The following is a 27197-nucleotide window of genomic DNA, read 5'->3' on the forward strand; positions in this document are numbered from 1 at the left end:
CTTGTATTCAAGTCCATGTATCTGGTTAAGCCATTAGGCATTCCGTCTGCAGCATTTATTAACCCCCTGATCTCATATCTGAAGATTATTTGCTTCTTTACTCTTGTACTTCATTTATTTCCATTTTACTGTGCTTTCTTTTCTGAATAGAAACGCTTGGCTACGTTGTTATTCTCTTGATTGCAATGGAAGAGATTTTTCTATAGGCTTAACTGTTGCACGTTTATTATTTAATTTATCACTCAACTTTCTAAAGTTGCCCAATTCATAAACAGTTCTGGAAGTTAAAACAACATCCAATATAATAAAATATAAAACAGAGATTTTGTGGTTTATTGGCAGTGATAGCAGAGGCAACTGATTTATTACTGTATTTGGCACTTAATTTCCTAGGGCTGTGCCTGAATGCGCATGGCTTGTTGTATTACTAATAGTGTGCCTATATTAGTGTTACGTAACAGTAATCCAAGCCCCCTCAATTGCATTGGGGAATTCTTTTTGTGGTGTGAATGTTCAATGGTTTTTCTATTCAATCTTAAAAGCATGAAGTCAGAACAAGTGTTTTTCAAATTAGTGTACATTGAAATTGCCAGTGGATGACTAATAGCTATGGAGCATTTAGTAGACTCCCTTACAGTTATTTTCCAAAATGGAGCATTGCCAAAATTTTTGAAATAATTCAGTTATATCTTCAGGATATTGTGTTTATGTGAGATTTCCCCCCTTGTTTGCATTTGGCTTGAGATTTCAGAATAATTGATGAGGTATGGATGCTATGTACTCTAATTCCCATACAATATGTTGTAAGAACATAAGAGCATCTATCTATAGTTGCTATCAGAAGTGCATGCCAACTGTGCTTTTTAGCTCTATTCTATGCATTAGCTTTCTTCTGGCAACTGATCTCATTGGAAATATAATTCTGTGAAGCCTCTTTGTCGGATGGGCTTCCATCATCTTTCCGATGAGAGATATATTAAGAAGTACAACTTGTGTAGATGGTTAAAAATATTGCTTCTGTTGTACTTCTTATGCTAAAATGTAAGAAGCATTAATCCGATTGTCATGGAAAAAAAGCATGCTTTGGATAATAACAATTTTGGGAAAATCCCTCCTGATTTTCAAAAATGAAAACAACCTAATTTCTCACATAATGTATACCAGTTTGGGCTACCAACAGACTTGGCAAATAATCTCATTATTTGAAAATCATAAGATACTTATTTCTTAATAGTTATTTTGTGTGGGCAGCCTATGTCTTTTGAAAACTGAAGATTTTTTTAAAAAACTTCTTATAGCAAAATTGTCCTGGATTATAAAGTGGATTTGCACTCAAAATGTTTGTGTAAACTCTTTTTCATGTAGGCATCATGTTGTTCATCTTTAGAATTGCCGTTCCCATCTGAAATCCTGCAGGTCATCCTGGATTATATTTATGCAGATGAAGCTGTTGCAGTAAATGGTGAGGGCATGAACATCTCTTACCTCACTACAATAAAAATGTGTAGTGTTAGGAATGAATAGGGAGTGTAGTATCTTTTGAGAAAATTCGTGTTTGCACATAGATAGACATCAGGATAGACATCGGGAGTAGAAATTGGGAGTAGAAACTGGGAGTAGCAGGGAATAGACATCGGGAGTAAAAAGGAAAGTAGTAGTGACAGTTTCAAACTATGGTGTGAAACTCCACTGCAAATAAGACTAAGATTGCATGAGGAAGGAACCCCTCCTTTAAAATTAGCATCCTAGATCCCCACAGCAGCTGTTGCAAATAGTAATTCATTTTTTAAAATATGCTTGCAGAAGGGTGAAATGAGGAAGAGAGTAAAAGAGATAATTCATTATGGAAAATGAAACTTTTTGAGGAAAATTTGATATTCCTATCCATTTGGTGTAAAGGGTGTTAATATACAACAAGTGGCAGAATGTGATGTTGGTTCAGCTAGCCCATGGACAGTAAAAAGAGTGAGTTGAAAATTTGTTCAAGTTACAATTTTCACTGATTTCCAGAATCTCAAAATGTGGAATTCATCTGCAATGTTCTGGTGGTGGCAGACCAGCTCCTTATGTTACGGTTAAAAGAAATTTGTGAAGTAGCCATTACAGAAAAATGTGAGTTTTTGTTTCAGGTTGTTGTTGTACTTTCATTTTCTATTAAATTAATGTAGAAGCTTGTATCACAGTGAGCACATGGTCATATTGTTTATTAGACATGGAAAAACAAATCCCATTCTTAAAAAATAAGTGCAGTTACCCAAAGTTTTAAATCTATGCTGCATGAATTCTTGCTGTCAGTGTGATATAATATGCATTTTAGAAAACTCCATAGAACCTTGTGAATACACTGGAATATTGTTATAAAGTTTTCTTGGTGTATGGGTCCTCTATGATTGGCACCAGCTGAAAAGTGATCATTTTATTTGTCTGTGTCATGTTCTCCAAATAAATAATCACTATTTATAAATTTCAGTGACTTTAAAGAATGCTGCTGAGCTCCTGGAATTTTCAGCCACATATAATGCTGAACAGCTAAAACAGTCCTGCTTGCAATTCATCGTATTAAACATGGCAGCCATACTTGAAACACGGTAAGAGCAGAGACTTGTTATCTATATGTCTTAATGAATGATTACAGATCCTTTAGTGCCCCCCCCCCATTTTTTCCCTATTTGGAAAGCTATATAAATATGCAATAGAAAATTTACACCAGAATCAAACTCTCTAGCGGCAAGATTTTCTTTTGCTTTTTAATTGAAACAGGACAAAAGTACTAAAAATAGGAATAACAGAATTATATTAACTAATAACATAACCCATGTATTTAATGAAATCACCTGCAAGTTGAACATATACCTTCATCAGGTTTCAATTCCCCCTGCCTTTAAATACTATTTAACCAATTCTATTTACATGTATGAAATGATTTGAAGTCAAAACAATGTTCTGACCTCATATCAGAGCATACACATTCCAAGAATTGTATTTTGAAATTGAAATAAAACATCTCATGTTTCAAATTTTGCTCCAATGAAATGCATTCATTTCAAGGTTTTGTTTTGTTCCAAGTTCAAAAGACCTCTTTTCTCAATTCCGGTCACTTTGGAACTTAAGTCTATTATCTCTATACTCTATGCTTTAAGACACCAAATTAAAAAAAAAATATCAGAAGTCAACATGTTGAGCTTTCATTGATTATTACTGGGGCACTGCAGAGTATAATGCCATTACTGAACCACATTTTCATTTGTATTTGTCATAGAGTTCTGGATGTTCTAAGTGATGAAGTTTTGAAAGATCTTTCTACCTCTTACAGAAAAATGGTGAGTTCTTCACTCATAAAATAATATGGTTTTAGTATTAGCAATGCAGCTCTAAAAATAGTATAACTAGTTGAGCAGCACAACTGATGGTAGCATGGAACACATAGGAACCACACTTGGAATACTGCATTCAGTTTTGGTCACCACAATGTAAAAAAGATGTGGAGACTCTAGAAAGAATGCAGAGAAGAGCAACAAAGATGATTAGGAGACTGGAGGCTAAAACATATGAAGAACGGTTGCAGGAACTGGGTATGTCTAGTTTAATGAAAAGAAGGATTAGGAGACACATGATAGCAGTATTCCAATATCTCAGGGGTGCCACAAAGAAGATGGAGTCAAACTATTCTCCAAAGCACCTGAGGGTAGAACAAGAAATAATGGGTGGAAACTAATCAAGGAGAGAAGCAATTTAGAACTGAGGAGAAATTTCCTGACAGTTAGAACAATTAATCAGTGGAACAGCTTTCCTCCAGAAGTTGTGAATGCCCCAACACTGACTCCGGTGTTGTGAATGCTCCAATACATGCCTTCAGAAGTTGTAAATGCTCCAACACTGTAAGTCTTTAAGAAGATGTTGGATAGCCATTTGTCTGAAGTGGTGTAGGTTTTCCTGCCTAGGCAGGAGGTTGGACTAGAAGACCTCCAAGGTCCCTTCCAACTCTGCTATTGTAATTAATTGTAAAAGATGCTTGCAATTTCTGTGAAACTTTTTCAACATTTCATTATTTTTCTATAAAACTTTCAGGTTTTAGGTCTAGAAATGCCATGACATTTCAACATTCATGCTTATAAATTTGGTGTTTCTATTAAGAGCTAAAGTATTGTGAGATTTTGGTAAATTGATTTGTAATTTTTGCTATCCTTGATGTTGTTTATGGATGCCTAGGAGTGAGTGCATCCTGAAAAGATTGGCCATCCCTGATGCTGTTTTTTTTCTCTGCAGAAAAAGTTGGTTTAGAGAATAATTTTGTTCATCTGCTTTTCTTTTTATATTGCATTAAATTCCTATGGCACCAAAGAACAATGTTGTATTTTGTATAATATAAGTAAAAATGCATGAACAACATTTTCTACTTTTTTGATAAAGAAGGCTAACGTATGTCTTTTTTATATATTTTATATATTGCTCCTCGAGATTCATTCATGCACTATATAACGGTTCCACCACAAAACCGCGGTAGACTAAAGCGCGCCGACAACAGCGCGCCGACAGAAGCGCGCTGTAACATAACCCTAAAAATAACCCTAAACCTAACCCTAAACCTAATGCTAAACCTACCCTAACCCTAAACCTAACCCTAAACCTAACCCTAAACCTTACCTTAAGTTAAATCGCGCTTCTGTCGGCGCGCTGTTGTCGGCGCGCTTTTGACGTTCGCGGTTATGTCGTGCCACGCTATATAACACTGTTAGAACATTGTAGCACTTTTTAAAACCATACATTTTTTCCAGAATCTCACCAGCCTAACACCTTTTAAAAATACAAATTTGGTGCTTTTCTCTCCCACCTCCCCATTGTCAAATTAAAAAATATTTTGTAATGTTGCAGATTCCTGCTATGGAGCGCAGATTAATTACTCCATATCAAGATGGTCCTGATATTAGTTCTCTGGAGCCTGAGGAAGGAGAAACCTTTGTCTTCCTAAAAGAGGAGCGGAGTACAGAGCAAGCTTTGCAGTGAGAATTCTTTTCTTCTGATATAAGTAATAGGCTTGAATGAAGCTCTTCAATCTTCCAATTGAGTCTACAGTGAAGTAGCCTTTAAGTGCAGCTCCGCGTCTGATTCTGAATGTTATAAAAGAGTCTCAGAGATATCTTGGGGCTGCTGCTACATTGGTCTGGAGTCTTGCAAATGTATAAAACCATTTATGCTGAAATGCAATGTCTGAACAAAGTAGCCCACTTTGACATTTAGATTGCAGAATTTTGAGTCCTGCTTCACTCCAGAGAAGCATTAACACTTCATGTAGCTCCAATATTTAAGAAACAGTCTACTTTGGGATGGAATTAAATATCCTTTAATAGAAGAAGAAGAAGAAGAAGAAGAGAAAAACTTAGGCAACTTCAGTGTTCAGGAGTTGAGCCTAGTCAGCCTGTATAATGAGTGGTAAGCCTACTTCAGTGTTATAGTACAAGGTAAATTGCAAAGTACTGAAAGAACTTTGGAATGGAATAAATTAAACATGTCAAGCTTTTCTAAATTGGGCTAGAAAACCATTGATCTTGAATTTGGAGAAATTTTAATCTGGGAGGCTGTAGTAAGAGGGAAGGACATTTTAAACCAGTGTTTTCTGAAGGTGGCAACTTTAAGATGTGTGATGCATCTGGCTTGGAAATTCTGGGAGTTGCAGAACACACATCATAAAGTAGCCAAGTTTGAATAATGCTGAATAATAATGTTTTAGGTCTTTCCAGATCAAGGATTGCAACCTTTGATGGCTGGGGCTGTCTACCTCAGTTGATGGGGCAGTGACAGAAAATGAGTGGAATTCTTCCCTATAGAGGTGTATTTTACACTGAGCTTTTTCTGTGTTAAGAGGAATTACTACAATTGTTATGTGTTTCCTTTCTCAATATAATGGGAAACCATGCCACTGAATTTCAGTGTATTGTCTGAAAAAGAATTAGGAGTCTGCCTGTTACCTAGCGATTACAGGGTACCAATGATCACTGTAATTACTTTGAAGGAATTAATGAGATGGAAATCAATATTGGTTTTGTTTTGTTTTGTTTTTTAATTAGAGAAGCACTCCTCAAGAAAGCTAAAGCAAAGGCTAAAAAGAAACCTCGAAGACGTTCTGACAGTTCAGGAGGGTATAATCTGTCAGATATTATCCAGAACCCACCGACTACAGGTTAGTGGCAAAAAGCAGGGCTAATCTATTTTTTTAAGAATGACCTTCTCCATAATGGCATGATTATAATGTATGCACTAACACATGGCTTATAATGGCTGATTTTTTCGTGACCCGTCAAAACCGCGGTAGACAAAAGCGCGCTCGACGAAAGCGCGTACCTGACGTCATCAGCAGCGCGACGAAAAAAATTAAAAATAAATTAAATCGAAATTAAAATAAAATTAAAGCAAGCCGATTTACATAAAGGTAAGGGTTAGGTTTAGGGTTAGGGTTAGTTAAGGGTTAGGGTTAGGTTTAGGGTTACGTTAAGCGTTAGGGTTAGCGTTAGGTTAAGGGTTAGCGTTAGGTTTAGCGTTAGGTTAAGGGTTAGGTTTAGGGTTAGGTTTAGGGTTAGGTTAAGGGTTAGGTTTAGGGTTAGGTTTGGGGGGGTTAGGGTAAGGTTTTCGCTTTAATTTTAAATTTACCGCTCACAGCGCGATGTTTTTGTCGCGCTGTGATGATGTCACGTACGCGCTTTTGTCGAGCGCGCTTTTGTCTACCGCGGTTTTGTGGTGGAACCGATTTTTTAAATAGTGCCAGAATTAACTTAGAGATTTGATGTATCCCAAGGTTCAGTTACTTCATAAATGAAGAGTATTGTGTACTAGGTTTGTAGAAAGGGTTTGTAAGAGATGTTTCACAATACACAACAGCATTAACGAAGCAGCTCTCTTTGAATCATAGGAGCTATGTCCTTTTCACATCTTGTGTAGCGGTTTTGGAAGCTGGCTCTGCATATGTGTGCATGCACAGCCACTTTACTTTGTTGATAATTCCAGAGAATTGGAGACAATTTTTTAGAGCACCAGAGAAAGATGCCATTGTTTTAATTACCTGAAGCAAGGTTCCTGTCAACTTTTTAAAATATATCTTCCCCTTATTTTCATTCAAGGAGGTAATTTTTTTTTTAAAAGGGGGGTAGCTGATGGAAATTAATACATATCCAACAACCACAGTGCCTTTTTTCCTATAATGTTATGCACAAGAGTGTATGCTAGTAGTACATGGAGAGATCACATAAAAGGAGAATGTAAAATGAAAAAGATTGAAGTTTCTTTTCTGTAAAGTTGGTCAAAATACTGGGAGGTGGCTGCAGTTTGCAGATATCTCAGTAAAAAGAGAAAATAAGAATGATATAGTCATCTGAAAAATTACAATATAAATATCCAAACACACAAGAACTGCATGATATTATTTAGTAACCATGTTACAGGTGCATGTACACATTGTTCCTCTTAGTGTTTAGATTGGTTTATTTCCAATCTGAATGCAATACTCTAGTTATAATGCTTGCTTATTAAGACAAGACTTATTAATATATAAGCCTGCTGATTAAACATACAGCCCAAGAAATGGTGAATATAGATTTGAACTCCAGAAGTTTTCAATCTTCAATGTTTGACTTCATTCAGGGTTTAAACTGGAAACCATTTTGAAGTAATATTTTATTTAGTTATTAAATTTATATGCTGCTCATCTCACTATCCAAAGTGACCATGACCAGCTACTTCCAGCCTCATTGATCTTAATGGTTACATCATGCATAAGCATAAAATTCCCTTGTTGACAACAGCAAAGACCTAAAAAAGCCACCATTTTCCCAGTGAAATCTACCCTTATATTTTAAGAAGGGTTAAAAAAAAAACATTTCCTTAATTATACAATGATTATTTAATTAATCATAATTAATAAATTTATTATTTAATTTATTTAATTAAAGTGGCTGTAATAGTATTTCAGTCACAAAGAATTAGCTTACCGTATATACTCGAGTATAGGCCGACCCGAATATAAGCCGAGGCACCTAATTTTACCACAAAAAACTGGAAAAGTTATTGACTCGAGTAGGGTGGGAAATGCAGCAGCTACCGGTAAATTTCAAAAATAAAAATAGATACCAATAATGTTTTTGAATATTTATTTCAAAGAAAAACAGTAAACTAGCTCTGTAAGTGGAAAAGAGGGTCAATAAAAACAATATGGTATCAACAATAACTTTAAAAGTACAAAAACCTTAGCTCATTCAGCAACCAAGCTAAAACACAAGAGTTAAAATGTCCCGTGCAGCCGCGGGAGCGATGTCCCGCCTCCTATGACACACGGCACAGTGATTCCTATCATTGGATCACTGTACCAGAGGAGGTGGGACATCGCTATGTGGCTGCTTGCCATAACAAGGAGGAGGTGGGAAATCGTTGCAGAGCGGCAGGAGGGGGAGGAAGGGGAATCGTAAGATAGCCCTGCATTACATTAGAACGTGAGGAGGGGGGATGGTGCGGTGCGCGCTGCGCGGCAAACTGACACAGAGGGAAGGGAAACTCACAGGGGCGCCGGGCCATTCACGAGCGTCACCCAGCGGCATGGCCCCGCCCCTTTTTCTCCTCCATTTTGGGCAAATTTTTCACTGACTCGAGTATAAGCCGAGGCGGCTTTTTTCAGCCCCAAAAGTGGGCTGAAAAACTCGGCTTATACTTGAGTATATACGGTATATTGAGTTAAATTGATTAGCATTTCAGAGTTCCCTGTAACAAAAAGTATATTTAGAGTCCTTCACATAACAGATTACTCACTTTCATCATATCATTTTGGTTATAGCTTTATAGTAACATTTCAAAGTAACATTTTTGAATTGTGTGAAATTAAGACTATTAAATGTGATGTATAAAAAATAGTGATTGTAAAAACAATATTGACCTATTGTTTTGCTACATTTCTGAATTGAGTATTAAATGGGTTGTAGCCCTCCTAATCAACACTTAGCCTCTTATTACTAAAGGAAAATTAAAAGGAAGATTGTGGTTAGATTTTCCAAATGATAAATGTATTTTGTTTACAAGAAAATATAGCAATCTGATTTTTTTCATGCAAGCAGCTTATATACACATCACTGAGGCATGCAATCTTGAACTGAAAATTTGAAACAAGTGTTTCAACTACTCTGAAAGCATTCCATGCTTGAAGCAATGCTGTTTCAAAATGTTTCCTCAAAATGACTGAAATAGTGTAATCTGTGTTTAAGAGGTTTTCTATTCCAACTCCCCGCACCAAACCGCTGCTACCTTGTTCCCCAGAAATGACAGTGGGAAACAGTGGGAGTCTCGAGAATTATGCATAAAAGAATGAATACTGAAGGCTGCTGCTGCATGCTTGAAACAGAGGATTTGGGGCAATCCCTTTCTCTGTGAACTCAAACAGGTAGTCTTAACTACTAGAGGAGTCGTTCTGGATCTCAGCAACTTGATCTATGGCTTTCAATCCCCAGCTGAAAAGGGAATTCTGGGAATTGAATCCACACATTTTAAAAATTGGTGAGATTCAGGAACATTGTCGTACAGCATAGCGATCCAGTCTCCAGATAACAGAATGCAGTAGCAGTAGTTTTGCTTCCCTGGGCGCATTTCTGATCTGTCCTAAGTTGATTGTGTGTGCGGGTTTTTTTTTGCCCACTCCAGTTCATGCAGGAATACTGAAACTGGATAAAACTAATTCTATTGAATCCCTGCCTGAAATGCTGACATCTGATTCTGAAGGCAGTTCTGTGGGAGTGAACAGTCCCCGAGATTTGCAGTCTCCTGATTTCACAGCAGGTCTCCCTGCAGATAAAATTGAGGTTTGTGTTTTCTAAGTATTTTTACTTAATACTGATATATTAAGTACAGCATAAAATTTAATAAGCTTTTTAGAGACAGAATAAACGGTACCCAGTGGTTAAATGACTTAAGGGAAGAAGTGTTCTTATCTAAAGTGCCATGTCTGTCAATTGGACTTTGGTGGTTTATGTGTATTTCATTTATCTCGGGCTGTTTCCTGAATTCTGCAGATGTTAACCCTCTACTCTAGATTGTGGCTTTGTAATCTGCACAATATTATACTGCATAAAATTAGTGTTTTGTTTAGTGCAGAATAATTTACAGGGAGTCCTTGACCATTCATTCAGGGAGTCCTTGACCATTCATAATTTACAGGGAGTCCTCTGACCATTCATTCAGCAACCATTGAAATTTTGAAGGCGCTAAAAAATGGACATACAACATGTGCCCAAAAATCACATGTGGTTATATGATCGAAATGTAAGGGCACTTGGCAGCTCACCCGCACTTAAACTGTAGGCACATTCCAATTCCCCCAACTGCCTATCTCGCCCTCCCTTCCACCCCCCAATATCTCTGCCTTTGGGCCACTCTGATGATGTGGCTCTTGGACTGCTTGCCACACCCTGGGAAGCCGCAGCTGACACAACTCAATCCTAGTCTCAGTCACTTTTGCCTCTTGAGACCCCTCCTCCAGTTCCACAAATCACCTTTGCCATTTCATGGCTGCCATTACGGACAAGGTGTATCTGGCCTGGCAGCTGGGATGGGCAGGGCTGGGTTCAGTTGCAGAAAAAAAAGGTGCCTGAGTGGCAGCACAGCAAAATTCCCCTTTGCAAAAAAACTCTTTGAGTGTTGCATGCAAAACACTCCTTTACAAAAAGCTCAATCAATCAGAATAGAGCTGGAAGGGACCTTTGAGGTCTTCTAGTCCACCCCCCTGTACCATTTCAGACAAGTGACTGTCCAGTCTCTTCTTACAAACTTCCAATAATGAAGCACCCAGAACCTCTGAAGGCAAGCTATTCCACTGGTTAATTTTTCTCATTTTTATGAAGTTCCTTCTTAATTCCAGGTTGCTTCTCTCCCTGATTAGTTTCCATCCATTGTTTCTTGTTCTGCCTTCTGGTGCTTTGGAAAATAAGTTGAGCCCCTGCTCTTTGTGGCATCCCCTGAAATATTGGAATACTGCTATCATGCCCCCCCCTCCCCGTCATTCCTTTCTTTAGACTAGCCAAACCCAAATCCTGCAACCGTTCTTCATATGTTTTTGTCCCCAGGCTTTTAATCACTTAGTTGCTCTTCTTTGCACTTTTTCCAAAGTCTCAACATCTGTTTTATAATGTGGTGACCAAAACTGGATGCAATATTTATGCCAAAACAACCCTCATTTCCAAACTTCTTGGAGAATGAAATCATTAAATTGCTGCAGTTCATGCTTTAATTCTCATGTGCTCCCCAGAATCACTGTCATGACACAGGTAGCCATATAAATTATTTAAAGAGATAAATAAAAATTGAGAAAGTGGCACGAAAAGTCAAGTAGGGTTTGTTCAGGTGATTTCCCAAGATGGAGAATATTAAAAGGACTGTAATGTGACATGAGAACTGGCTTTTTAAAATGAGACAGAGAGAGTAGTTGCCTTTGTAGACTTCAGCCAAAATAGATTGAATATATTATCTGAAAAGTTCATAAGGTTCTTTTTCTACAACAATGTAATGGCAGTATGTTTTGACTACAGGTGAAAGAGAAAATGGGCATTTCAAATACATTTGTTTCTCCTGCCAACAAAGAGTTAAAAGTCTGTCATGGATCATCAGCGCAAAAACATTCTCTTCCACAGAGTATTCCTAATAACAAAAGCACCTATGTGAGTCCTTCCAACTGGGTTGCCAGCTCTTTTAGGTATACATTTTCTCTTGTGTTTCAGCCTTTGTCAAATTCTGTCCTCTTGCAAGATAGTTCCTTTGTCTGTGGAATGTGAGCTTCCCTTGACATTAAAATGCAGGGCCTTCATAAAAATCATTTTTGAAGAATCAAATCACCTGACTTTCTGGTTAGTTTGTGGTCATTCTGCTAAAAAAATTGATGTATTTCTGCTTAGGTTGCTAATTTCTGTCTTTCAGTGAGCGCTCTTGCAAGCCTAATTGCAGTTTCAATTTTCCATCTGTAATATTGATTCATGATAGGCTTTAAAAAAATAAATAACCAGACATCTTACCTAAATTCTATCTTAAATATTTTACTCAGTGTTGTCAGTGGACCTAAAAGTATCCTTGGTGTATATATTTCCTGAAAAATATGTATAAATAAAATGTTCATTCGAAAACATTCTATTTGAGGTTTGCCATAATTGAGGAGGTAGACATAAATTATACATCCGGTTACATATAGAAGTCTACAATGGTGTTTGGCAACTGGAGTCTAAGTAAAAATGGATATCTTAAAAAGTGAACAATTTGTTGTTGTTTCTTATTCAGTCCAGCCAGTCCTCCTGCTGTTGATTTAAGAACTATTATGGAAAGTGAAGAAAATCTACAGAAATGTGAAAGCATGCCAAAAATAAATTCATGGTTAGTAAAAAGGTTGCAATACAATCAATTTCACTGTACTAAAGTCCTAATTTGTTGTGTATCTTTTTTTGAAAAAAATCAACTTTGCTAGAATCAATGCTTCTGAAGTTTCAGTTTTGGATTAGAAATAAGTATTAGTAGTGCAGAACTCATGTTGTCCTGCAAACATATATTTCATTTATGTATTCATTTACATGAATACATAATGACAGATTAGGAATATTTCTTTTTAAAACTGCTGTTATTCTAATTATGAATTTGGTTAACAGTGGCAAATAATTTTGTAAATTCAGAGGATATAAGCCATTAGTTTTTTGACTGATAGTCTTTTGTTACATTCTGTTTGATAAACTTTAGTAAAGTAATTTTACATTTCTGTGTCTAATTTTAGTAGAGCCACTTCCCATGGAAATAAACTTTCTCAGAAGCAAAAGAAATTGATGGCTCTGGCTGCTAAGGATAATAACCCAGAGATTGTGCCCGATGTAGTTGTGTTATCTACAGCTCCCAAAACTACAAAACCAGCGACTGTGTGGTATGAACCTTTTAATTTTTTTAATGTTTACTGCTTATTGAGGTCATTTCAGTTTTGTGTGAGACTCATCTATGGGAGGGGCAATAATTTAATACTAGAGTATTGATTTGAGTGTCAATTTTTGATTCATCTGTGGTATCTCAAAAGTAGGAAATGCCGAATCACTACTGGTGGTGTTTTCTGGAAATATTGAGCGATTGTCCAAAGGAAGTACAATTTTTAAAAAAAGTTTATGATTATACATGGTTCATTGAGTAACTGTATTTATTTTTTGTCTTTAAAGTTTCATTTAAAATAAAAATCTAACTCAGCTTGTTTATCTTTTTGAATCAATAAATAGTATTAGTAAATAAAGTATTCACTGAATATTCCTGAGTACTTAATTAATAGTGAGAAAAAAAGATGTGTACTTAACATGTTGAGATTTGTTGATGTGGTATGACTCCAATTTTTAAAAAGGAGAATGGCATTTGGCATTGAATTGAGATTTCTGTGCTTGCAATGTATGGCATTCTCTGGAAGTGTTGTTTTGCAGTGAAACAAGACACTTGTCTTGGAAATCCAGCAGGTCTTCTGGCAAGAAAATATGCCAGAAGGGTGTGAGACCTTTTTGAATTTTTTTTTTTTTTGGTTGACATGGAGATTCAGGCTACCTTAAAGCATACTTTTATTTTTTTTTCTGGCCAAAAATAATGTCCAGTTTCACAGTTTTGTGGAATCAGGGATACATATTGTTCTTTAAAGATTAGTTAAATAAAATATGTGGAGGTTACTGTTAGAGTGAAACGTGGAAGAAGACTAAGAGAACAAAGACTAATCTTTCCATTTGAAAATGGAAGTATAATTTCCAATTTTGTTTGTGTATGAACGTAATTTATATACTGGAGATGTGACTTCTTCCTTCTGGCATGATACCTTTTGCTGTTACTTTCCTAACTGCCAGATGGTCAGGGCTTTTTTCTTCTTCTTCCAGTTAACAGGTTCAGCAGGTTCTCATTTCTGAATATTGTTTATTTCTCATATTATGCTTAAGACTTTTGGTGGCTTTAACTGAAAAAGCTGCTTGTTTGCCTAACTTGCAATACTCATGGTACATCAACGTTGTAAGTGTGTTTCTTCATTTGGAATGTTGAAACTTAATGGGTTGCAGACCACAACATCCCAATTTCTCCAACGCCTGAAAAGAAGAAATACCTTGTTGAGAAGGAGAGCATTTTGTATCTATCAGGGGGGAAAAAACCACAGTGCAATGGTTTTTATGTTGTGACAGTAGAAAGGAAAACTTTATAAGGCTGTGTGTACCTTACAAATTACTTTTGATTTTGGTCGTATGATTTTAGCATAGTTGAACTATATATTTACCAAGCTATATTATGTTCAGTCAGATTACTGATAGAATATTTTATTGGCCAAGTGTGATTGGAGACACAAGGAATTTGTCTACAGCATAAGTTCTCAGTCTACATACAAACGACAAAATATATAATCATAAGATACCAATAACAGAAGTTAGTAGAAAAGATGAGAAGGATAATAGTAATAAAGCCATACTACATGGGTAAAAAATATCCTTAGACATAAAGCAGTGCTATGTTAATTATGTGTTCAGCGGAGTGATGGCACGAAGGGGAAAAAAAAACACCTGTCTCTGTGTGTAGTTATTTTGGCATGCAGTGTCCTATAGCGGGTGCCCTGAATGGATCAATAACATCCTTCAATGGACGAAATTATTTTCTGTTTTTAATCAATTATGTAACAACCCCAACCCCCAAAAGGCCAAACTTATCTTTGATTGAATGATTTCAGAATTTCTAGCAAAAGCAGATTCTTCAATGCATTGTACTGGTTGAACACAGAAGTAGAAGATATGGAAAAGTAATCTTCTAGAACAGCAGTCATGAAGATTCATGTTTCTGAGTGGTTCATTTCACTAACAGAAAAGATAGGTTAGTTGGTAAAAGAATTGCAGTAGGATGTCAGTAAATGTTGCATAGTAAGATTTAGTTTATTTTACTTTAGGGCTTCTTCATTGCATTCTGCTTTGCCAAAATCATTCCGAGATCTCCTGTTACAAGAGAAAAAAGTAGTTGGTGCCAATTCTGCTAAAGTGATGGAGAATGTACCAGCACAAAAATGTTTGAGGTAAGAGAGCTTCAAATTGCGTTTCCATTTCTGATAAAATACTTTTCTGAGAAACACTGAAGATACATATGCAAGGATAAAAAAAGTCAGTAAAGAAATATTATTTTATTTCGGTGTACATTCTCTAAAGATGTGGCAGCCAGTTAGTAAATATCTAGCATCATGAGGTCACACTGCCAAAATTCAGTGACAAAATAGTCAAATTTCAGAATGGCTTCAGTGTTCTCAAACCTGAAGGGTAAGAGCAGCAGGCTCCTGGGGTGTTTCCTACATTCGTTCCTGATCTAATATCCCAAAGGCTGAAATCTTTCTTAATTAGGTCACTATTAATTGGGAAGTTTTAATGATGGGAATGGGAGGCATTCTCACCTCCAACCCCACTGAAATGATTCAAAATTGGCTTCTGCTGCTATCTGTACCTGTTCCTGCATCCCTCTCAAAAGTTGGTGATGGCATCATATCAAAGGAAGGTTAGGAGGCTGCATTATAACCTTCATCCATTGTCCTTGAGTAAATGCAATATGACTAACAGATCATTCTGTTAGGACTGCAAAACTTTTTACTTAAAAGCAAATGAATGGAACGTCTGTAATTTTTTTTCCTCCTGATGTGCAGTCTATTTTTTTAAGTCTGGATATATGTCACTCTACCATAACAAAAGATTTTTTTTGCCAATCCCAGTCCCGTCAAAACAAACACCCTGAGCTGAAATAGTGTTCTGTTTTACTTAATCATTGTTTCTCCTTAAAATACTGTTCCTCTGACTCATACTCTATACTAGCGAATCCCAATACTGCAATGGCTGTTTATGTCTTCACAGAAGTGTTGATTGAAACATTTTAGTCCCTGCTGAATAAAGACTATGTGGTCATAACCATTTACTTTGTAGAAGATAGAGTGCTGCATTTATACAAGTTATTTGGGCTCTGCGTTCTGAATTTTTGTACCTTAAATAACATTTCTTATTAGCAATAGCAGTAGATTTAGACTTATATACTGCTTCATAGTGCTTTTACAGCCCCCTCTAAGAAGGTTACAGAATCAGCATATTTTACCCAACAATCTGGGCCCTCGTTTTACTGACCTGGAAGGATGGAAGGCTAAGTCAACCTTGAGCTGGTCAGGATTGAATTGCTCCTATTTGGTAGCATTAGCCTGCAATACTGCATTCTAACCACTGTGTCATCATGGGTTCCTAAAAATTCTTGTACTCATTTTTGTCAGCAGGTACACAAATACCATTGCTCTTGGAGTAGAAAGTGAACATTCTTGTGAACCAACGTCATCAGAAAATCAGAAGTAAGTTAAATTTATAGTGCAAATATTTATGTACAAAAGCATCTGTTGTAAAAATGTGATGTTTTGTATTTGTAACTTATCTTGCAGTCCTTGGTTAGCATCACCCTTACGAAACCCGGCTGTAGCATTGCCTATCACATTTGCAGAAATTGTAGAAGAAGAACTTCAGCAAGAAGCTGCTCTTATACGAAGTAGAGAAAAACCTTTAGCTTTGATCCAGGTAAAGAGTCATAAAAGTCAGAATTATGCACTGTACAAATGTCTGTTTCTTGTCTTCTTTTCATCTCTTCCTTCATTTGGGATTCCAAGAAACCTCAGTGATGTTTCTAAAAAATGCCATACAATACAATATTCTTAAGGATTTAGGCTGCAATACGTTTATTTAAACTTCAGTTTTAGCAATTCATATCTAGATTATATTAAATTGTTATGGTTTCAGTAGCATAACTAGATATAATTGATGGCTGCTTCTCTTCTTGTGTTTTGTTAAAACTTTATGGATTGCGCAAAAACTGTGGAATCCAGAATCCGTAATTGAAAGTAATAAGGTGTGATTTATCCCATTAAACATTTCAGTATATGTGAAAGATCTAGTCACTGCCCTGTATGTTTTGCCCTGTGAATTTTTGCTCTTATTCCCAGTTTTTGACAGATTCCTAAGAGTTTCTCCCTTCCTTTCCTCCCTTCTCATTTCAGATTGAAGAACGTGCTATTCAGGATTTGTTAATCCACTACCAAGCAGTTGGCAACCCTGATGAGTTTGTGGTTGTTGAAAGGTCTCCACAGGGGCCGATCGCAGCTCCTATGTGGAATAAGCATTGATGCCCTCATTTTAAAAAAAAAATCTTCTGTTCATAAATGTGAGGCTATTTGTTGTTTGCATGGATCTGCTGATTCTAAAATAAGAATGAGGATAGTAAGATGTGTTACTGCTTTTCAGTATAGTATCTGTTTTGAAATGTGCAATTTCTTTATCAAATTGCTTATACTATATTGTGCTCATTTACCAGATGCTTTTAACCCACTATTTGGAGTTGAAAAATATTACACATGGTTAAACTTAAAGTACGCAGGTCATATATCTCATATAATTAGTTATCAATAATAAGTACCATATTTTGAATAGCTTTTCCAGTTGGTAGTAATTGATTTCTCATACTCATGTATACTTGTGAAATTAACGGGACTAACTAAAAGTGATCAACCTGAATTTCAGATTATTTAAAAATGCTTTTGTATGGAAAAGGAAGAAAAATAGTGCTGTTATAGAAACGGGTATTTGATGTCTGTATTTTTGTGGATTTATAGTCTTTGGTTTTTTTTGGACAGTGCTCTTAATTCCATGCCTTACGGGAATGCAAGCGCTTACATTGTTATAAGAATGATAGTGTTGATGATGATAATACTATTTACTGCTAGTACTTCTACTACTTCTTCTACTACTATTATTACTATTACTACTTACTTTTTCTAAAGCTAATTTTCAGATGAGGTCTTGCAAGAAGGATGTACAGAATGGGATCTTATAAATACACATGTTAACTCGAAAAAAATACCTTTCAGGAAGAAGCAAGCTAAGTGTTAAAGCTCGAAAGGAAATCGGACAATTTACTTAGGTGTTTCTCAGTCTCGATAACTTTTAGATGTTTGGGCTTCAGTTCCCACAGTTACCAAGCCAGCACAGGGAATTCTGGGAGTTGAAGTCCGCACATCTTAAAAGTTGCTGATATCGATCAGCACTGTGTTAGATATATACGTATAACATCAAATTCTGGGTCTTCAAAGCCCTGATTGTGGTTGGTTTTTTGTTATTCAAAAGCCTTTCTGCAAAGTCTAAAAAATGATGTAAATTATGGCTGAAGTTGGAAAAAGGGTAGGATGATTTCTTTCCATTATTTCAGATTCTTCCATAGTAACCTGTGGCCAAGTGGACTTCCCCTCCTGACCACTAATGGTCCTTGGAAGAAATCATCTTTATCCATAATCATGTAATTCTGTCTAATGATGTGTGTGTGATTGAACCATAAAAATAACTCTGTCAACAGAGCTGCAATAAAGAGCGAAGAGCAAGTTCCAACAGGCCATCTCAAAACAGCAGTTCTTATCTTCTGTGCCAGTGTCAGAAATTTTCAGTGTGTTCATTGTACTTATGCATGATCAAGCAAAATGGGTACAAAATGAATTTAATTTCGTTTGCATTTGCAATTAAATAATCAACCCCAAGAGTAGGACTGGAGAAGCTCTTGAATGCTCTTCTCATGTGATGTTTTTCCACAGACTACTCCTTCACCAGATGTCTTCACAAATAATGGCTTCAGCACTCATCTTTCTGCAGAAATCCCTTTTCTTTGGGTGTAAAAAAGAAAACGTTCATTCTAGATGCACTTACCAGATTGCTTATAAAAACTGTATTGACATTATTCTTTCTTCTAAGTAGGCCATTTTCCTCATCTAGTATAGTTTTTTCCCTTAGATTTCATTTTTTTAAAAAATCATGTTCAGTTAAAAGGTCCACCTTTTAAATAATTCTATGGTATACCCAGGTGAACTTAAATGGGGCAGATTGGAAACAGTTGTTTTGGCCCAAAAAGCAGCTCAAAAACATTTTCTGATGCTGAGCTTCTGACAGTTCAAGCTCTGAGTTATGGCAGTGTCAAAACACTTCAGCTGATGTTGAAATGACTATTTTAAACTTAAAATGGGACATTTCAGATCTGAATTATTTTGGACACCACTAGGGTGTAGTAGTGACATATTCTTATTCATCATAATTTTAATTAATTTTCACACTTCCTTTCCGACATAATAAACTGTAGTTCAATTGTGCAGTATGGTGATAACTGTCTTTTAAAAAAAAAACGGTTTCTCATCCCAAAGTGGAAAATGAACAGTTAGACCTTTGAGTAATTTTAAAATCATGAATAAATACTTTGGGTTCAGAGTTAAAGCACCATGGAGCTCAGCGTAATGATTACAAAGTGAATTGCAGCTTTGTCATTATTAAACCACTCTGTCTAAGGGTTCACAAGTGAGTAAATATCATTTCAAGATAAAACATAAAGCATGTTTTTTTTTACAATGATTGTAAAAGCTCCTTACAAATACAAGAATTGCAAGGCATACTTTCCAAGATAATCTGTAAGTAATTTAAATACTTATTCCAAAACTTCTCATTAAATGCAGGACTCCCTAAGAATGATTCTAGATGCATTAATTATTTTCCCTATCAATTGGACAATTAAGTTGCCTTTAGTAGCCAATAATACCTTAAAATTACTGTCAGCCTTTTTTCAGCATACAAACTTCAACACTTTTATTTCAGAAAATGCCCAATTGTAATTTTTCTGATTGTCACAGGATTCGCTATGAAAGCACTTTCACGGAAAAAATAATGGCAACTCTGCTGTCCTCTTCCTTGAAAGAAGTATCCACTTTTGCATATCCACTCCTCTTCCATCAGCCAAATAAAGTACATTGACTGTATAGAGCACAGGTGTCAAACCTGCGGTGTCATGTTACCATCACAGGACGTATTGCGACATTTTTTTCCCTTTGCATTGCTAGGGTGGGTGTGGCCCTGCGCATGACGCATCCTGCCCTCACGGACTACCAGTTTGAAACCCCTGGTATAGAGCCATTGGCCCTTTTTGAAAGTCTTCATATAAAGCCAAAAGTATCCTCTGAGAAAGCTATAAATGTATCATTTCATAGTTGAGGAAAAATATATATTTTTCAAGCTGTAGCAGAAAGTACTAAAGCTGAATCTACACCAAATAGTAGAAACTTTTTTCTAACGCTACATTTAATCATTTAATGAGAAAACAACGAATTTCAACAACTCTAGAATTGTGCTGCAGCATAACAAATTTGACAAAAATGAAGGGAGTCTGAATACTTTTATAAGAGCCGAGGTGGTGCAGTGGTTAAATGCAGCACTGCAGGCTACTTCAGCTGTCTGCAGTTCGGCTGTTCAAATCTCACTGGCTCAGGGTTGACTCAGCCTTCCATCCTTCCGAGGTGGGTAAAATGAGGACCCGGATTGTTGTTGAGGGTAATATGCTGACTCTGTAAACCGCTTAGAGAGGGCTGAAAGCCCTATGAAGCAGTATATAAGTCTAACTGCTATTGCTTTCTGAATGCACTATATTTGTCAAATTTATATTGCCACCCATCTTCACAAGTAACTTTTGATATCAAGTGTTCTTGCAAAAGTCATTTTCTGCAATAGTTGAAAAATAACTGACATGTTTATTCTGTGAAGCACAGACAAAATAGGATTTTAAAATATGGGCATCAGACGGAAAAATCTACTAAAATAATACATGAAAAGTAGGAAATACAGTGCAAGGATCACAAAATGAAATACAGAGATTAGAGTAAAACTCTTTGTGTGCTTTCAAAATGTATTGTGGAAGATTGATGATCCCTGCAGACCAGATTGAGAAGAGGGTGGTGCTGCCCAGGAATGAGCAGAGGTCCTGTCAGTCACGTTGAATTGCATCATAGTACACAAGCAGTTTGGGCTTGCGATCAATTTTACAAGGTAATCCTGAAGAAATAAGAGTGTTCTGTGTATGTACTGCTCGGATTCATAAATGAATAAATCTTAAAAATTGCCACCACACAAATGCTTTTTTTAAAAAGAAGCTTGCCAAATAAAGCATGTTTTAAAATGTCAGCAAAATCGAAATGAAGATGCAGATCCTTCAGACAGAAGCTACCCTCGTTCTCAAGATTCGGAGCATAATTGTTAACGTGCTCATATTATACTTTGATATTAAAAATGCAAGGAGCTGCAAGATTGCTATGCATTTGTTGATTATGTGGCTTAGATATATGTTTATAATGAAAAAAAAAGTATCTGAAGATTACTATACAGTGGATTTCCACATCATCTGACATCCTGTCTGAAACTGTTCGGACCATCTCGCATGGAGCCATTTGAGGGATCTGGGAAAAGGAAGAAGAATTGGTTCTGCCAATAGACTGATGCTCTGGATTACAAACAAATCTGTTTTGCACCATTTAAAGCATTAGGTGGTACTTGTAAATAGTTCCAATATTCTCAGTGATTGAAGTTTACTGCATTTCTTTTTTTTGAAGTCTTACCAAAATTTTTATACATTTCTGTTCTTGCCATTACAATGTTCTTTTGGAAATGAGCCTGTCGCAGTTTCTTTATAGAGTTCCAAATTCATTAAAAAAAAAAAAGACATACCGAGTTGAAAATAAATCATTAAAATCAGGATAAACAGCACAAAAGAATATTCCCAGCTGTGCATGCCAACTTAGATCCCCCCATTTTAGTAATATCTATAGTGCATGCAAGAATAGAAATCTCTAGGGCGCACAAAATTACTTAGTGTTTGCATTTGTTATAGTTATATAAATTCTAAAAACTGAACAGTCCGCTTTTTGATAGCAATGGACTTTTATCACTGCTGACATTACCACAAATATCCCACTGTTTGAAATAAACATAATATGATAGGTTTATAATTGATATCTTATTAGCCATCATTTCAAAGAGATGTGTGTATCAGATTTTAACCACAATAACGGTGTTTTTTTAATCCTTCCCATGCATTCTTGAATATTATTAAATCTGAGACAGGACAAAATAAAAGCATTATTTCCAATGTTGTAGTTCTGTTCAAAAGCACTTCTAAGTTTTCCATCATTACAATTAAAAGATGTATTATTTTTGGTATGTTTAATGTTGTATGTATCATAGCTTTTTGTAAATGCACAGGATTTGTTGCAAGACAACTACTTGTGCATTTTCTCCCCTTCCCTTAAAAAAAACAAAACCTTAGAAGATTAACTCAAACAAGGAACATTTACTTTCTTCAGCCAGTTTGGAAGCATAATCTACAAATAGATAATTGCCTTCCTTTTGCCCACTTGGAGGGTACCCACAATGACCTGAGATTTTAAAAGTTAACTTTTTCTGTGCTGAAAACGTTCCCAAGCTGTTATGTTAGCTGAATGCATATGTAGCAATATTTAGACTTATATACTGTTTCCCAATGCTTTACAGCCTCTCTAAGCAGTTTACAGAGTCAGCATATTGCCCCCAACAATCTGGGTCCTCATTTTACTGACCTTGGAAGGATCGAACCTGAGTCAACCTTGAGCTGGTGAGAATCTTAACTGCTGGCAGTTAACACAGTCAGCCTGCAATACTGCATTCTAACCATTACCACTACAACTCCATGTACACATTCCTAGAATTCCCTTTACCTACCTCTATATTTAAGAGAAGGATATAACTTGCTGGCTAGTATTCTCCTTTCTTATTCTGGTTTGTCTCCATGACTAGAAGAACACGGTCTCCTTGGATTCCGCTCACACTGTCAGGTAGCCCTTGACCCTTCGTTGTCCCCAGTCTTTAACATTTTCCCTAATTTTGTGCCATGCTCTACTTTTGCTTGGCATTTCTTGGACTTGCTACTCAGTAGTGGAATTCATTGCAGCCTATCTCAGGTTCACCAGCTGAATCAAGCTACCAGTCTTCAGCAGGCAAATCCATCTTGCCAGCCATCAGTTTTTCTGTCAGACATTTTTCCCACCTCTTTTTTAAAGATTCTGCCAGCACACTAGCTGTCCCTCCCCCCTTCACCTTTGTGAAATATTTCCTAAAGGAGATTACTGACTACTTCTTTTAATTGAGTAATGAGAGGATAGTGCCTGTTAAGCTGTGAGATAAGATGTAAGGGAGCCATTGGTAATAGCAGGTTGTCACAGTTTCCTGGTTGATAGAGCCGAGGTGGCGCAGTGGTTAGGGTGCAGTACTGCAGGCCACTTCAGCTGACTCTTATCTGCAGTTCAGCGGTTCTAATCTCACCGGCTCAAGGTTGACTCAGCCTTCCATCCTTCCGAGGTGGGTGAAATGAGGACTGTGGGGGCGATATGCTGACTCTGTAAACCGCTTAGAGAGGGCTGAAAGCCCTATGAAGCGGTATATAAGTCTAACTGCTATTGCTATATGTTTTAATCCTAATTTATAGTGCAAGTAGTAGAAAACACACTTCTATGAAGTTACAACATTTCCTGCTACTAGCATTTTCAAAATAGAGTTAACAAAAGGAATTTCATGTTTGGGTCCCAGTATTAATCCCATTTTATTTAGTGACTAAGTTTTGGGTTGGGTGTAGTTTTGGGGGGGAGGGGGTCAGATTAATCCAAATAGCACTTTAGTTTCTTTGCCCAATGTGAGTTTTTGTTTGTTTGCTTTTATTCTGAAATTACTAAATTACTCTTTAGAGCAGTGTTTATCTTTGGCCTAAACCTTTCTTCTGATTAAATTATGATGTGGCGTTTTTGTATTTAAAAGCTGCTGTTTGCAATCTATTACAAATATTCTTATGGTTTGATTTCATATCTATCAGGAGCAAGGAACTAGTACGACACCATGAGTTGATTAGAGAATTTTCTTTATTGCTATTTGCCTGTTTACAAGAATCTTGCCAGACTGATTGCACTTTCTTGGGAACAACCAGATAGGGGCTCCAGGAATTTTTTTAAAAAGGAAATTTATATTGCTGCCTATTTGCACATGGCGACTCAAGGCGGCTTACAAGAATATACAAACCTCATATAAAAACAATAAAATGTATAAAAGAATCATATAATAAATTAATATAATAAAATAACTCCCCACCCCCCCACCCCTGTCCTGGCGACAACACATCACATGAGCCATTTAACGGGCTCCATCCCACTCTGCGTTCCCCAGACGGGGGATCAGTTATCTGTCACTTCCTCTCCTGCTTGGCTTCAAAGCTAGTCAGTCTCTTAACTCCACACTCCATTCAAGCTGCAGATTTCACCACAATATAGATGCCTTTATTTACGTAGGAAAAAAATTAAATATTTAAAGTTTGGATCGAACCTACACATTTGTATGAATCCGAGTTGGAAGGGAGCCAAGTGGTCATGAATCCAACCGCCTACACATTCTAGGATTTGCAACACCATCCCCGATATATGACTTTCTGATCATATTTGCATGGCAATGAGATTGTTTATAGACCGAACTAAACAATGAAACTAATTACGCATTGTTCCCATTTTGAGCGGGATGCGATAAATTAGCTATGCTAATAACATTTTTTTTTAAAATCTGCATTTTTAGTACACGCTTTGCACTATATTTAGTTGGAGAAATTTAAAATTAACTTGCAACGGAACAGGAACCTTGTTACCAACTATGGATAAAATGCAACCATAGTAATTCAACATGGGTATTCTGAGTGAAGCAATCAATATATAAACATTTTAGAAAGTTGAAGCTTTTGACAATTACACATTAAATTGGACATGATCACAGGAAATATTTTTGGCTTAGTACATGGCTTTACTGTCTTAATATTTTAATCCTTAGATTCATTTTATTCCCTTTGTTTCCCCCTTGTCTTTCCATTCAACATCAGTTGGAAGCTTTTGATCAGATGCTCATAATAAAATATACATGGAATGAGAAACAAAGAGGGTGAATATTTTTTTTAATTCACTAAATATATGCCCAAGGAAATACGCCTATTTTTAAGGGATTTTTGTAATCTCAATTTCTAATTCATAGGAATCATGGAACACTGCTTTCATTTCTCCACTTAAAAAGTCAAATTTTTTAATAGTAGCAAGTGAGTTTTCACTGAGAACATAAACCATTTTGCTTCAGTCAGTATGAATCATCACCTGTATCACTCTGCATTATGACTCATTCCTGAGGGCTATTTTCTCTCAATTTCATGTAGGCAGCTGTTTGCCACATCTGCTGAATGTCAGTGAGCAGAATTGACACTTCATTAGAAGTGATGTGCTTTTTCATAATAAAAGAGGCTGAAACAATAGGTGAAGACCAAAGTAGAAACGTTAATGGAAAGATGCTTGGAATGGAAAAAATAGTCTTGTACAGTTCAAGTTATATGCAAGATGAGTGATTTCATCCGGAAGCTTTGAACACCTGTTTTCAAAGGGAACTATACTGGGAGAAAGAGTTGAATTTTCTGAGTATAACTTGAGCTGACATTTGAGCTGGGTGATAGACAGTGGTGGGTTTCAAAAATTGTTGGAACCTACTCTGTGGGTGTAGCCTCCTTTGTGGGAGTGGCTTGTCACCCATGTGACCAGATGGGAATGACTTGCTGCCCGTGTGACCGGATGGGAGTGGCTTGCCGCCCATGTGACCGGATATTAAATTATGAATTAGTACTTAGGTCCGTCCAAGTAGCTATTCAGAAGTTAGTGGTTAGAAGTAATCGTAAAGCAAGATATGGAATTAAAACCAGAAATATTTTGTTGGCTATTTGAAAGGGAGTATAATATATATTTAATTTTACACATGTTAGCAGCAGCTGGAATTGTGTTTGCACAACAGTGGAAAAACATATATAAATGAATAAATATTACAATGTGCAGGAATAAATAAATTGACAATTAAAATCAAGAAGGCTTTGAATACTTTTTCATGTGGGATTGGTTTTAGCAATTGCCAACTAACGGAAACAGAAATTAGAAATCCAAAAGTATGAAAGAAAACACCAATTAAATAAGGAAAGGTCCCTAAAATGTATAAGAAAATATTAGTAGATCATTATTAATGCGTAGATAACTGCGGGACATTACATACCCACCAGTGATGGGTTTCAAAATTTTTTGGAACCTCTTCTGTAGGTGTGGCCTGCTTTCCGGGTCCACTGGTGGAACCTCTTCTAACTGGTTCGGTAGATTTGACGAACCAGTTCTACCAAATAGGTGCGAACTGGTAGGAACCCACTTCTGGTGATAGATAAGAAGGCTGACTCTTAAGGCCTGGGAGGGCTATCCAATCCCACAAAACAAATTCAAACGCATTGGCAGTATGTAACAGTCAAATAAAGGTAATCCTCAGCAGTTGCCCCATCAGTTTGCAATGTTTGGTTACTAGTTTGGCTTTGATACTATTGTGGATGTGGAGCTCTCATTCCTCAAAGTGGGAATAAATGATAATCAGACAAATTTAGGAAGAGGGTCCCTGCCTGGGATAGATTTCTGTGAAGGAAATGAAAGGCTCAGGTGACATTCCCAGCCATTCCTCATACTTAAAAAGGGAGGGCTGCAGTGAACCACCAAGAATGTTTCAGATAAATGATCATCTGAGAAGATGGTTTTGAAGGAAAGTCTCAGTTTGGAACCAATTGTCTTGCTTTCTTTTATGTTTATTAGCAGACCTGGGTTGTCCAGATGCGTGGCACGACAAAACCGCGGTCCACTAAAGCGCGCCCGATTAAAGCGCGTACCTGACGTCATCAGCAGCGCGACAAATACGACCGCGGAGAAAAAAGGACGCTTTAAAAAGCGCTTTTAAAGCAAGCCGATTCACGTAAAGGTAAGGGTTAGGGTTAGGGTTAGGGTTAGGGTTAGGGTTAGGGTTAGGGTTAGGGTTAGGTTAAGGGTTAGGGTTAGGTTTAGGGTTACGTTAAGCGTTAGGGTTAGGTTAAGGGTTAGCGTTAGGTTTAGCGTTAGGTTAAGGGTTAGGTTTAGGGTTAGGTTTAGGGTTAGGTTAAGGGTTAGGTTTAGGGTTAGGTTTAGGGTTAGGTTTGGGGGGGTTAGGGTAAGGTTTTCGCGTTAATTTTAACTTTACCGCTCACAGCGTGATGTTTTCGTCGCGCTGTGATGACGTCAGGTACGCGCTTTCGTCGAGCACGCTTTAGTCTACCGCGGTTTTGTGGTGGAACCGTCCAGATGTATATGTGACTGTTAGGAATTTTTGCCAAAGCCAGTACAGAAGCTTTGTTCTATGTATAAAACAGGACATCTTAATTCATAAGTCTAATTTTGCTGAAGTAATTGC

At 36.7% G+C, this 27197-nt stretch overlaps 1 protein-coding gene across 2 annotated transcripts in view; it reads left to right on the forward strand.

The window, feature by feature from the left end:
* IBTK (inhibitor of Bruton tyrosine kinase) overlaps positions 1-27197 on the forward strand; it is a 58566-nt gene that overhangs the window by 23611 nt on the left and 7758 nt on the right. Inside the window, exons 16-30 of one of the 2 annotated variants that reach the window (XR_015697087.1) lie at positions 1366-1462; positions 2011-2112; positions 2471-2588; positions 3260-3320; positions 4873-5000; positions 6066-6178; positions 9673-9830; positions 11553-11716; positions 12292-12384; positions 12776-12919; positions 14939-15061; positions 16286-16360; positions 16448-16580; positions 17057-24854; positions 26570-26732. Coding sequence is in view for 1 of the 2 variants with exons in the window: in XM_014067556.2 (XP_013923031.2) it covers positions 1366-1462; positions 2011-2112; positions 2471-2588; positions 3260-3320; positions 4873-5000; positions 6066-6178; positions 9673-9830; positions 11553-11716; positions 12292-12384; positions 12776-12919; positions 14939-15061; positions 16289-16360; positions 16448-16580; positions 17057-17182 (1632 nt within the window). In the remaining variant the exon portion in view is untranslated. Of the gene's footprint in view, positions 1-1365; positions 1463-2010; positions 2113-2470; positions 2589-3259; positions 3321-4872; positions 5001-6065; positions 6179-9672; positions 9831-11552; positions 11717-12291; positions 12385-12775; positions 12920-14938; positions 15062-16285; positions 16361-16447; positions 16581-17056; positions 24855-26569; positions 26733-27197 lie in introns of those variants that run through there. The other variant, XM_014067556.2, reaches the window with a different exon arrangement.

Source organism: Thamnophis sirtalis, unplaced genomic scaffold (assembly GCF_051295495.1).
Source record: "Thamnophis sirtalis isolate CommonGarterSnake01/CBP01778 unplaced genomic scaffold, rThaSir2_p1.2 scaffold_6, whole genome shotgun sequence".
Lineage (NCBI taxonomy): Eukaryota > Metazoa > Chordata > Lepidosauria > Squamata > Natricidae > Thamnophis > Thamnophis sirtalis.